Here is a 13,002-nt window from a genome sequence, read left to right on the forward strand (position 1 = left end):
ATTTTTTTTTTCTCAAAAATTCTGGGAGGTCGCAAAATCTTTATATTTTTAAACTTGTTCTTGCATGTGTAAATTGAAGATCGTGATGTATATGTCCAGAATCAGTATCCTAAATAGGGACATGGATCTACGATGATGAAATGTAGCAATGACGAGAGCAAGTCTGTTGGGTGTAATAGTTGTCCCTGCTTAGTATAGCGATCGAACCGTAGTGCTTGAGCTGTTGTGTGATTTAAAAGATTTGAATTGCACGTTACCACCAACTATAGTTTTTGGTAAAACGGCAAACGCTCGGTCCTACAAAGTCAATGACTTTTTTTTTTTTATGTTGTTCATCAACCGGATTAACAGGTTATGAGACCGGGTTACTAAGAAATGTACGTATTTCATGATTGCCAACAATTACGCAGCCACATTTCACATAAACTATACATAGCAATCTCAATATGATTTTCTAGGCAGAAGTATATCGAGATAAATGGTTCCATTATAATATTAATATTAATAATCGAAATAAGAAACATGTAGAATATAATATAAAATAAGCCAACAGTTACATTGTAGAGCAACTACTTCAGTTGTAATAACTCCAAAATACATTAAAATTGATAACCTTAATAATGATGATGCAAAAACTCATGTCATGGTGACTATGACTTCATGAAAGAGAACATAGTTTGTTGATTGTTCATATTTCATTCTTTGTCGTCGTGATCGTAATCGTGATCGTGGTCGTGGTCGTGGTCGTGGTCGTGGTCGTCGTCGTGGTCATCATCGTCGTCGTCATTGAGCTCAACCAGCCCAGTTGTAGGTTTTAGTTCGCTGAGATAAAATGGGGTGTCTTCTGATCTCTCCATAATAGGTGACTTTGTCTCTCCCTGATATTCATCCTCGTCATCCGAATATTCCAGCTTTCCTTCATGATAAAGCGCCGTCGCCGCCACTTCTTCCGCTTCTTCGTCGTCGTCCATGATGATCGTCTTCACTGCTTTGGGAGCCTCTGCGGGTGCTTCTTTCTTAACTGATTCTTCTTCATCTCTCACGTCTTCCACCTCCGCAGCAGTTTTATCCTGCACCTAGTATACATTAATTTTTTTTATATATATAGATTTAGTATATATTCTTTAAATCAAAATTTACATTTATATATTTTATTTATAAAAAAGAAAATTTGGTGTATAAGTTTGAAAATGTAAACAATCTCTCTCATGAAACAACTTCTGTGGGGTAATAAGCATAAAAATTGAATTGTGTATATGTTTTTTTTTTTAAAAAAAAAAAAAATATATATATATATATATATATATATATATATATATATATATTTGATATAATTTGAACAAATAAAATATGTAAAATTGTAAGAACCTGGATGGAGGCCATAGAGGAGAATAGAAGAGAAGGGATTCAGCACACTTGTTCTAAGAAATTTTGAAAGAAGAATGAGAGAAATATTGGGAATTAGGCCCTATAAATAGGTATTCGAAAATCGTACAAAGAATTTTGATAATTATTAAAAATAACTATTTAAATAAAATAAAATTAGTGTTTCAAAATTTATAGTGCTTTGTCATATATTTTGGGTTTTTTAGTTACTTTGGACCCTTTTCTACTATAATTATTATAATATATAATATAATATAGTATATATAAAAGAGTGTGCGTGTGTGTGTAAGTTATCTACATTTATTCAAATAAAAATCTAATTTTAGAAATTTATGGTCTATATTTTTTTAAAAATATTAATGATGCAAATACATGAAATGCGTCTAATTCATATTTCAGTGTTCAAATTACGACTTTTTTTTTTAATAAAGTTTATATAATTTTGTAAAATCGGTTGGTACTAATTAACCTTTTTTAAAACTTCTTATAAATGATTAGCAGCGTATATTTAAACAATATAAGATAGCTTTTTTAAATAATATATAATTTATCAGATGTTTATAAATATTTTATAAATCAATAAATATCTTATAAATAATTTATTTGTTGAGCCAAACAGCCTATAATTAGGTTATTATTATTTAAATAGAGATGTGGACTGAATATTTTGGTGGGAATGTGTTCGAAAGGAATAAAGTAAGTGAAGTTAAAAGGTAAATAAATGGCTTCATAATTGAGTGCTTTAGGAACCAAATACCTTCCACGTGTCATTATCTTAGCCGTCGATTCCAAAATTAATTTGTAAAACATTTAAGTAATGCGTCTGTATACCATTTTCAAATATTTTATGGATTAAAAATTTAGAAACACTTAAAATAAATTCTTGCAAATATATTTTATTAGAAGTAGGGTTCTTGTGAGACTGTCTCACGAATTTTTATATCACGTTAGACGGATCAATCCTATCGATATTCACAATAAAAAATAATCGTTTTAACATAAAAAGTAATAATTTTCAACGGATCAATATCAAATTTTGAAATGCTAAAATAGTAATTGAGATTTTTTTTTTATCGTCCGACAATAGTACCTTCGAATTCCAGCAACATATATTTATTGTATTATATTTTATCAGTAAATTAAAATATATTTAGTTATATATATGATTTATTTATCGAGTTGTAATTTTATTAATATATACTACTATTCTATCGATAAAAATATGATATTGTTTTATTATATATTTATAAATAAGTTAAAATTTATTATATTTGAGTGTATAATTTATATTTTAAGATATATTTGTATTAATTAATAATTCTAATATTTTAATATAAAAACTGATATTTTTTATCATAATATAATTTTTAAAAAATAATATACTTTTTTAGAAAAAAAACCGAAAACAAATTTATGTATATAATTGAATTTAATAAAAATAATCGAACTTAAAAGAACTTTAAGTGATGACAAAATTGATTTTACTTGAATTATGTATGAATTAAAATATTTACAATTTTTTATATACCAATATTCATTTATCAGTAATTCTTATATCAAAATATTTTTTATTCAAATTTGAAACGACGAATTTGATGGAGAGAATCTGAATCCACTGAGAATATATGCACTGTGATTTGAAATAAAATCGGTCCAATTTGTTTTTCAACCAATAGGAGGAACGGATTGGAGTTCTTTTCAAACCCAAACAGCCTCTCTAGATTTCAAATTTATTTTAATATAAAATCATTTCAATTTATTTTTTTAAAATACTTGCTCAAATCAAAATCATATAATCTAAATGCAACCATACTCCAAATCAAGCCGTTTAATATAAGAGTAAGTATTTTGTGAGATGGTCTCACGAATCTTTGTCTGTGAGACGGGTCAATCCTATCAATATTCACAATAAAAAGTAATACTCTTAGCATAAAAAGTAATATTTTTCCATTGATGATCCTAATAAGATATCTGTCTCAAAAAATACGATCAGTGAGACTGTCTCATACAAGTTTTTGCCTTAAAATAATGCCAGTGTAACCTTAGATTTCGAGAATATTATGGGATGGGCAAAGGTTAAGTACGTGTCTTGAAATAATGTACATAGAGTCGATGTCTGTTTAGAGCACAAAAATATAATCAAACGCACAAGGTTTCCACATTTGTAATTCAATTCAATCATTTGAACAATGTACAAAGAATGGATTTGAAGAATTCAAGAAAAAAGGCTTATTTGCAGTCATTATATAAAAATCGTAACACAAAACAGCAAAATGGATCTCCTTACGAGTTGAGAGATGTTCTAAAGCAAGCAACACCAAACTATGACCTAACTTGAAATTCGCCTGCTCGTGTAAGAGCGCGAAAACCTTTGTAAGGACGCGTTGATAAATTTGTGAGGTCCAGCCTATCTATTTTCAAGCCAGAGAGAGCCACACCCATGATTCTGAAACCTACTTCAAAAGTGGGAAACACGTGAAGACGCTCTAAGCCAGTCTCGAGAGCCAAGGTACCAGACATTGAAGGCGATTTATCTTTTGGGATCCTTCCAATTGACCACAAGCACGTCTGCAGAATGTGGTTAGCCATTAAAACAGAGTAAAATGGAAGATAATTGCTAGTTGCAAGCTTTGCTTCTATACAATAGAAATCACTTTTCCTATGGAGCTCATGGGAAGTAGCCTACATTAGTCCTTCCACGCCCTTCCAAATGCACAAATCGAAGACCTAGGAGCATGGGCTCAGAAATAGTACCCAAGGCTTGCAAATGCATGTCGCTCAGGTATTGTACGACAAAGACACAAAAATTCAAACACCAACTAAAGTGAATATAAAAAAATAGCGCACAAAATTTAAATTAGTGATATCCAGGTTCCGGTGCCATAATATAATTATTTTTCTTGAAATGGAAGATGACCCATAAAGTATGGAGGTAGCATAGAGCCCTCTCAACTGCATTGTAACTTGGATCATGTTGATTTTACAATTGTGAAATAGGGGGAAAAACTTATATTTGACTTGGAACATCATTCTTCAAAAGATTTGTGATTGACACCCTGACCTCGGGGTTCTATCTCCACGTGACCTACCAATAGATCACAAAAATCCCATTTGATCCTATGTTTTCAAATGCAACAGGAAAATATTTGCCAAGAAAAGAGCTGTTGTATAATAACTGTGCAAAATACTGCGTTTATTTTTGGCCTAGTACCTTATTAGCAAGGATGTTTACTGTTCCACAGTTCGAAGAAAGATCTGAAGACGAAACACAAGGAGGCAGTCGGAATTTAACTGTTACGGAGTCGATTGACTTTTCAGGATCATTTCTTATGCCTAACAAAACATTTACACGACATGTCCCAGAATCCGAGGTCAGCTGTGGCTTCACATAAATTGGAGTATTCTTTAACTTCTTTACCCTAAAACATGAAAACAGATTTTGAAAGACTAGCCCTTGAGTATGATTTCAAACTAAATTGTGAAACACCAAGAACCTGTAACTCATGAGTTTAAATTGTCCATCAGGAGGCACAAATGATAAGATTTGGTTAGCTTCCCATGGTCGAAGTCGAACACAAGGGTGAAACCTCACATCGTTGAGAATAGAAGGGTTTGCAAATGAGAGAGTGAGATCAGGTACACCTGAGAGATGAGAATTTACTTGAACTTCACCATATATCTCACATTTTACCAGAATCCCATCTCTAAGCACCATGAATCAAAGAAAAAGAGAGGAAAAGTTAACATAACATAGAAACTGATAATGATTAACCATTTAAAGTATTTGTGCCAGCGAAACTCGAAAACTGTACCAGCACACTCCTGTTTTCTTTGGATATATATATTAGTAGATGATTCTGCAGGAAAAAATAGGGACAGGGGATGGCAAGATTTGGAATAGACAGACCTGTTTATAATTGCATCCATTTCTTCAACAAGATCAACATAAACTTCATTGCTTGTGTGTTTGAGGTCTGTTTTTCTCCATGGAACACAAGATGACGTTGCACCTGGAAGGGTGTTGCTCACATTGGAACTGCTGCCTGTGACAACACTCAAAACCTTGCTAACGATGTTAGGAGGAGCAATCATTTCCCTCAGGATATTTGATTCAGTTGTTAGGGGAAAACCATTGTCTATCATTTCATCCAGCAGCTGTACATGAATTGCATTCTTGTCAGCTTAGGATTTTTTACAAATCAACCAAGAACTAGTTAGCTAATTCAAAGTAGGATAAGAACCCAAGTGATCTTAATCAAGAATAACAGTGTGAAACTTATTAACTCGGGATCTTCGATTTTCTTATCTTGAAAGTGGCATAAAGGTGTTCCAACTTGGAAATTTGAGATAGGTTTTTATCATTGCTATGGTTCTCAAACTTAATGCACATGAGTGTTTGCTTGGATCTTTTAATTTTTCCTGGCGTGGTGGTATATGATAATCATCAAATCAAAATGCAAAAGCATGTTTAATACATGTCTATGTTAATTCGAATTCTAAAATATGGTACAATAAAAGTCGTGCAAACATTTCGTTCCTCTGACAGAACATCTTGCAATTAGTCGGAACAAGAGCGTCAATTAATTACCACGACTATACAAACTCTAACAGGTAGAAACAAAATCACAAAAGGCGAATGAAGCCTAAACATTAACTTCGAAACAACGATTTTTGCACCCAAATTTTTAACTGTATGACAAGATAATTGCAAATCAAAATTGATTTCATATTGTTTCATAATATGATTTACAATATCCATTGTAGTCAAATAATGTGTCAAAATCATTCAAAGCAGTTAGAATTCAATAAAATCACCTAAAATTGGAACAAAAAGATAGACCATTTTTATTGCTTTAAATACCTCATAAATGATAACAAAGTTATCCTTGATCAAATCTTCATTCAAGCCATCCAGATAATCTGTAAGGACATCAGCTACCCTACAGAGGAACTATAAATCAAATAGTCAACATTGAGGAAAAAGAAGTTTATTGTACAAATTACTTATGTGATACAATAGCCCTTTTATAGGCTAAAGTACAAGAGACTCTTGCCAAAATTAAAGAGATTACAATCTACAAAAAAGGAAAAAATCTTAACTAAATCAGAAAATTATATAATAATATCTCTAAATTTTAGAAAAAACGTTAATTACATATTTGCATTAGTCTATCCATAAATATTCCACACTCCCCCTCAAGCTGGTGAATTATATATCTTCCATTCCCAGCTTGGTAATAATCTCCTGAAGGTTGATATTGTTGAGCCCTTTTGTGAGGACATTTGCTAACTGACCTCTTGTGGGAACAGGTGGAGTGCAAATTAATCCACTTTCTAGCTTCCCCTTGATAAAATGCTTGTCTACTTCAATGTGTTTAGTTCGGTTATGTTGCATTGGGTCATGTGCAATGTTGATGTCTGATTTATTATGACAATAGAGTCTCATTGGTCCATCCCATGCAATCTTCAAGTTGTCCAGTATAATTTTCACCCATAATAATTCGCAGATTCCCTGTGTCATTGCTCTATATTCTGCGTGGGCACTTGATTGTGGCATAATCTGTATCTGTGTGGGTGGATGGAAGCATTTGTCGCCTTTTTGGGTTGATGACTATCCAATAAACACATATCTGATGGCTCTAGGATCCAGTATCCCGCGATTATTGATAGGGATATGTATATGACAACGAGGTTGACCCAAGTTTAGGATAGAACTGAGACAAGATTCCCATTGGACTTTTTGATTCTAAGATATTCTAAGATACGAGACGGAATTCTATTTATTATATAAGCAGATGCAAGCATAGGTTCCCCAATAGTGTTTAGTTACATTATATTGAAGTAGGAGAATCCTTGTAGTATCAAAAAGATGACGATTTTTCCTTCCGTTACTCCATTTTGTTGTTGAGTATTAACGCAAGACCGCTCATGAATGATTCTTCCTTCAGAATATAGAACCTGATTGAAGTAGTCACCAGCACTATCAAACCTGAATTGCACCAGGACCCTTGTGAAATATGTACCTTACAACTCAGGAGCAACCAAATATATTTTCTTTCTTTCTTTGAGATTTGTGGATTTTGAGTTTTCAAACATGCTACGTGGAGCAGAAACAGGAAATTGACATGATGCAGTAAGCCAATCACTATGTGACCTACTAACTGTGAGTACAAATTACCAGTTCACCATTCGAGTTCTATATCATCTTCGTTCTGTAATTGGAAACTGATACTAAGCTGCTTCATGGACAACTAATCTAGGATATTTGGTACGACTCAAATTTCAACTAACAATAGTAAGTTTCAATATATTAAAGTCCATTAATGTCGAAAATTCCAGTCCCACAGTGTTGCAAGAAGCCGATCCATCTCACAGAGTTGAACAATAATTAAAAATATCGATTAAAAATTACTCAAATTTGAACTACAGCCTTGATTACTAACCTCTATCGCCATCAAAGGTGGCATCTCAACTTGAGTGCACGCCAAAAATATTATCCCCTCACGAACCACATGAAATACATAGTGTGTAGGAGAAGCAATTACTGGTACAAGCTATGATTTTCCAAAGCACAAAGAAGAAAATTTTAAGTCTCACATAAAAATACATTTTGGATTACACTAACAAAACCAAATATGTGAGATTTTGAAGCTTGAATTCTAATCAAACAAGAACAAAACTCATAAGTACCTCCAGTGAATCGCCTTGAGCAAGTACTTGGTCCCAAAACCACGCACAAATTGAGCGATCAACCCGGTGACTAGTGAGTTGTTTTTCCAGCATCACTTCCCTGCAATTTCACAAACACCTTTAAGCATTTGAGAAATTGCACGAAAAAACATAAATTACAGGTTTAAGCATCTACTCATGAAATTCAAAACACCATATCATTGAGCATATCCATTTGTAAATACATTGGCAAGCAAAAAATTCAATTAGTGCGAGAATTTTCAAGTATCAGATTTGGAAGCGTACCCGGAATCCGAGAGAATAAAAATGCACTGCAACATAACGTTCACTCAACTGCGTCCTTTCAATTCAGATTCTACACAAGTTAACGAACAGGTTTCTCCCCTGCTTGCTGTGGCAAAACACAAATCAAATATATAAATTCATTAATAACAAATTATAAGAGTTTTAAATCAATTTAATAAAAACATGTATTGTAAATAATAAATTTGAATTTTTTAAGGGAAATTGAACACACTACCCTGTGATATCCCGGATGGGCTAAAATCCCCCTGTGAAAAAAATATGAGCTAGAAACTCCATGTGAAATCTCTATATTGTTGTAATAAAATATAGATTCTCATATTTGTTGAACAAAATACCAATCCGGGTTTGAGTTCGGATTGGAATTCTGATTCAAGTGAACAGAGAATAAATTCATCATCTGTTATAAATTTCGATCTCACGCACCTATCTCCTCTTTTAGTCAAACAAAATGTTTTTTTTTTAAATTGCCACAAATAAATTAAACAATTAAATCCTTTTTTCCCTTAAAAAAAATCAAATTTATTATTTACAATCTATGCTTTTTTTAAATTGATTTAAAACTCTTATAAAATTGTTATTAATGAATTTATATATTTGATTTGCGTGTTGCACAGCCACTCGAGCTGAAATCTGATAGAAAAAACTTAGAGGGTATGCGCATTCATTACTGTTATAATACTCATCACCTCATCAAAAATCGTGGGGTCCACATGTCACATACACATTATATTAACACATCTATTCTATCACGTTCATTTTAACATTAACACTCATTATTTGTAGGTTCTGTTGTCCACTCATTCGTCTTATTCTTATTTTATATTAAATAAATTCAATTTCAAATTATTTACAAAATTTAAATTATTATTATTTTATATAAATCATAATATGTTTTTATAAACTCGTGATATTTTTATTAAAGTAGCCGTTAAAATAATTTTCTAATTTTTTTAATAAAACTAACTATTACTATTTTAGTATTTTTAAAAATAAATAATTTTTATTTTAATTATTTAAATAAATTACTAAATTAAATAATATACATATATATAAAATCTATAATATATGTGATTAATAGGTTGGGCTTCTTTCACTCTCCTTTTGGCGTGTGCACACAAAAGCACACGCCAAGCCTTTAAATAAAAATAAAATAAAATAAGAAGTAATGTGGGCGTTCAAGCATTTGAACGTCCACATTTAGAGATGTCAATGGAGCGGGTTTTTGTAAACTCAAGATCCTTTCCATGAAAAAAACTTTGACACATTACCCGTCCCACCTCGGTTAAATATTTTTCGGACCCACCCTAACTCGAATACATAACGGGGCCGGTTAGACCCGTGAAACCCGAATTTTTTTAAAATAAAAAAAATAATATTCTTCTCACATGCATGGATTATGAAACAGACAAGCCTTTAAATACAACATTGTGAAAAATTAATTTATGTCTTTGACCACACTTAATAATAACAAACAAAGTATTTTCACAACATAAAGAATTACATAAAAAAAATTTACTAGCTCTCCAAAAAAATCTTGACATCCCCAAAAATAAGTCATAACATAATTTAAACAGATCAATATAAAATCAGCGAGTAAACAATATTTAAGTCTATTAAGATGAGGACCAATTATTCTTCCACTATTGCTAAAATCAGATTCAAATGCAACAGTTAACATATGAATAGCTAAGATCGTTATGGTTGAGGTGAGCTACTAAAAAAATGAAAATTAAAAAAACTAAAACTCTAAAATATTTATATCCACATATATGAGGCATGTATGGAGCAGGTATTATAGGACCCATGACCCGTCCTATATCCCGACTGGTCTGAAAAATTGGATCCGAGACCCACCCCATAACCCATTTAGTACGCCCAAACCCACCCCATACACGCGGGTCTGAGTAAAACCCGGACCCATTGAATCATTGACATCCTATCCACATTACGTGACACATGTGGGTGGGTGATTAACAATCACCCACATTGGTATTAACACCAGGGTTTGAACCAATGTATGTGCCCTTATAAAATCTGAATTTAAAGGTTGCAGTCGAGTGAAAGTTATGCAATGAATTTTTGTTCTCTCGGATTTCGTGTACGCTTCCAAATATGATTCATGAAATTCTCGCACTAATTGAATTTTTTGTTTGCTGATGTAATTACAAATAGATATGTTTAATGATCTAGTGTTTTGAATTTCATGAGTGGATGCTTAAACATGTAATTTCTGTTTTTTCGTGCAAGTTCTCAAATACTTAAAGGTGTTCGTGAAATTGCTGGTAAATGATGCTGGAAAATAGCTCACTACTGGTCACCGGGTTGATCGCTCAATTTATGTGTGGTTTTTGGACCAAGTGGTTGCTCAAGGTGATTCACTGGAGGTACTGATCAGGTTTGTTTGTTCTGGTTTGATTAGAATTCCAACTTCGAAATCTCACATATTTGGTTCTGTTAGTGTAATCCAAAATGTTTTTCTATCCACTGAAATCTAAATATTCCTAAAAACCTCCCATTAAAATTTTCAAATCTTGAACACACAAATCTTTGAACACACATCCCAATGTTTTCAAATCATAAGAGCACACATCCTTGTCCATACTTGTTTTTAGGGATACGTGTTCTCAAGAGTTGAAAACACGGTAAGTCAATAGTCACGGGTTTTTTTTGGTAATCTAAAGATTTCACACTGTTGTATACATAATTAACCCTAATTTTTATCAAAAATGCATATAATTAGTACTAATGGATTTAAAAAAAGGCAGTTTAGATCAAGAGGACGGTGTCGTGATATAATTAATATTAGTCGATTTTCCGTGATAAAATTAGCGAGTGGAGCAAGTTTTAGTTCGCTTTTCTGGAGGTTTTTGCTATAATTGCTTATCGATTTGCCTCTCGTTTTAAGTGTGTCAGAAAATGAGGAAAACTTGTTTTTCGATTTTAATTATTGGAAAGTAACTTTAAAAAAAATTATCTTTAGGAAACACATCTTATTTTTTTTCAGTTTCACATAAACAAAAGGAATTTTTTGAGAAATAGTACATGCTTTAACATATGAAATAGAAATGATGTTGCGTTTAGAAAACCTTCATTGGGAGATAATTAATGGAACTACGCAAACTCAAATAGCACATATTATGAGACTGACAATAATCGAGAATTTTTAAGTGCAAACTCGAAAAATGGAACAAACTCACCAATTGTTTCGGCGTGGGTGTCGATGGTATTCATCGGCCGATGGGCTTTGGCGGCCGGTAGGCTTTGTCGTTGTTTCTCCTCCGTGGGTTAGGGTTGTGATGGGTTTACGGACTATTTTTTTAAGAAAATGACATCCTCAAGTATAATTCAAATACACTTGAGGAGTTCATTTTCTTAAAAAAAGAGTTGACGTGATTATTTAGCCAATTACCCCCAATAGCTTGTGGGTTGGGTGAAAAGAGAGAAATAAAGTACATTTTAATTAATATGGGTAAATGAGGAAATTGGTAGATTGGAGAGCGAAAAATAATTTTTTGGCCTAATGCCAAATAATATTTGTGAATAATTATTTTTTCACAAATTAATTTTTTTATTTATTATTATACGAGGTTTTCTCCAATATAAGGAGTCAATAACAAAATTTAAAATAATACATGCACACATATTATTTCAGATCTCCAAATTCAATTTATTCGTCATACTTTGGCTAAATCAAGCTATCCATTTTATCCTACAAAAAAATAAATAAGATGTATTTTACTTAATCGCTATCATTTACTCATTAATTAGAAAAATAATATATAAAATAATTTTAATGTTGACAGTTTATCGTCAATTAGCGACGTTTTGATTTAACCGTTGCTAATTAGCGACGGTTTCGCAAAAACCGTCACTATAATTAAGTATTATTAAAACTGACCTAAGTACCTATGATTGCAAGGAAAACGGACAAACAATAAAACATTTGTTAAATCATTCGTATATCGCAACATATATAAAATTTTACAAATTTATACTCATAAACAAAAATTGAATGTTTACAATAATATAAGACAGTAATAAGATGGAAATTCCATGAAGAAGATTGCCAGTAGCAATACAAAAAATATTAATAACATCTAGTATCTTTGACAACTAAACTTGTAGCAAGAATGTTATGTGAGTAAGATAGTCGATTGAGAAAGATAAGAAGAGATTTACGGTTTGAAATTTGGGAATTTTTCAATTTCAACTCAGAATTTGAGATTTAAAAATTTTCCACTAAAATTTTCAATCTTGGAAATTTTATTACTTTCATTGACTTTTGTAGAGTTTAGAAGTCTAGAGGTATTGAACATAGACTTTTATAAACTCTATAAACATTTAGTGGTATTCAAATTAGATTTTTCTAAAATCTTAAAAAGTCTAGTGGTATTTAAACTTGACTTTTTAAAAATCTATAAAAATTTATAGGTATCCAATATTTCCATAGATTTACAATGATTCTAAATAATTCTTTATGTACAAACCTTAAAACTCTAGGTACATTTATAAAAACTCAAAAATTATCTTCTACTCACCCTAGAGATTTTGGTAGACTTTTAATTGAATAAAATATATTTCTTTCCCATATATCTGTCTTTTTTATTCAAAGATGACACT

General features: G+C 31.6%; 2 protein-coding genes across 6 annotated transcripts; both read right to left on the minus strand.

Moving 5' to 3' along the window:
- Positions 1-514: 514 nt before the first annotated feature.
- On the minus strand, positions 515-1,478 carry LOC140824684 (uncharacterized). 2 transcript variants are annotated; one of them, XM_073186231.1, is made up of 2 exons: positions 1,369-1,478; positions 515-1,070 (listed from the first exon to the last, which is right to left on the minus strand). In XM_073186231.1, exons 1-2 carry the CDS (start codon positions 1,381-1,383, stop codon positions 696-698), a joined length of 390 nt encoding a protein of 129 aa, XP_073042332.1. In that variant the 5' UTR covers positions 1,384-1,478; the 3' UTR covers positions 515-695. The 2 variants fall into 2 exon arrangements, with proteins under 2 accessions (XP_073042332.1, XP_073042330.1); XM_073186229.1 differs by having other exon boundaries at positions 515-1,076; positions 1,369-1,468.
- Positions 1,479-3,522: 2,044 nt separating this feature from the next.
- Positions 3,523-11,688, minus strand: LOC140823124 (AP-3 complex subunit mu). Of its 4 annotated transcripts, XM_073184290.1 has the most exons (10): positions 11,576-11,688; positions 8,597-8,652; positions 8,362-8,467; positions 8,077-8,176; positions 7,830-7,940; positions 6,248-6,337; positions 5,294-5,541; positions 4,881-5,090; positions 4,598-4,805; positions 3,523-3,954 (listed from the first exon to the last, which is right to left on the minus strand). In XM_073184290.1, exons 3-10 carry the CDS (start codon positions 8,394-8,396, stop codon positions 3,709-3,711), a joined length of 1,248 nt encoding a protein of 415 aa, XP_073040391.1. In that variant the 5' UTR covers positions 8,397-8,467; positions 8,597-8,652; positions 11,576-11,688; the 3' UTR covers positions 3,523-3,708. The 4 variants fall into 4 exon arrangements, with proteins under 4 accessions (XP_073040391.1, XP_073040390.1, XP_073040389.1 ...); XM_073184289.1 differs by lacking the exon at positions 8,597-8,652 and having other exon boundaries at positions 11,580-11,688; XM_073184288.1 differs by lacking the exon at positions 11,576-11,688 and having other exon boundaries at positions 8,597-8,761.
- Between the last annotated feature and the right edge of the window lie 1,314 nt (positions 11,689-13,002).

The sequence above is a fragment of the Primulina eburnea genome, chromosome 2 (genome assembly GCF_022965805.1).
Source record: "Primulina eburnea isolate SZY01 chromosome 2, ASM2296580v1, whole genome shotgun sequence".
NCBI lineage: Eukaryota > Viridiplantae > Streptophyta > Magnoliopsida > Lamiales > Gesneriaceae > Primulina > Primulina eburnea.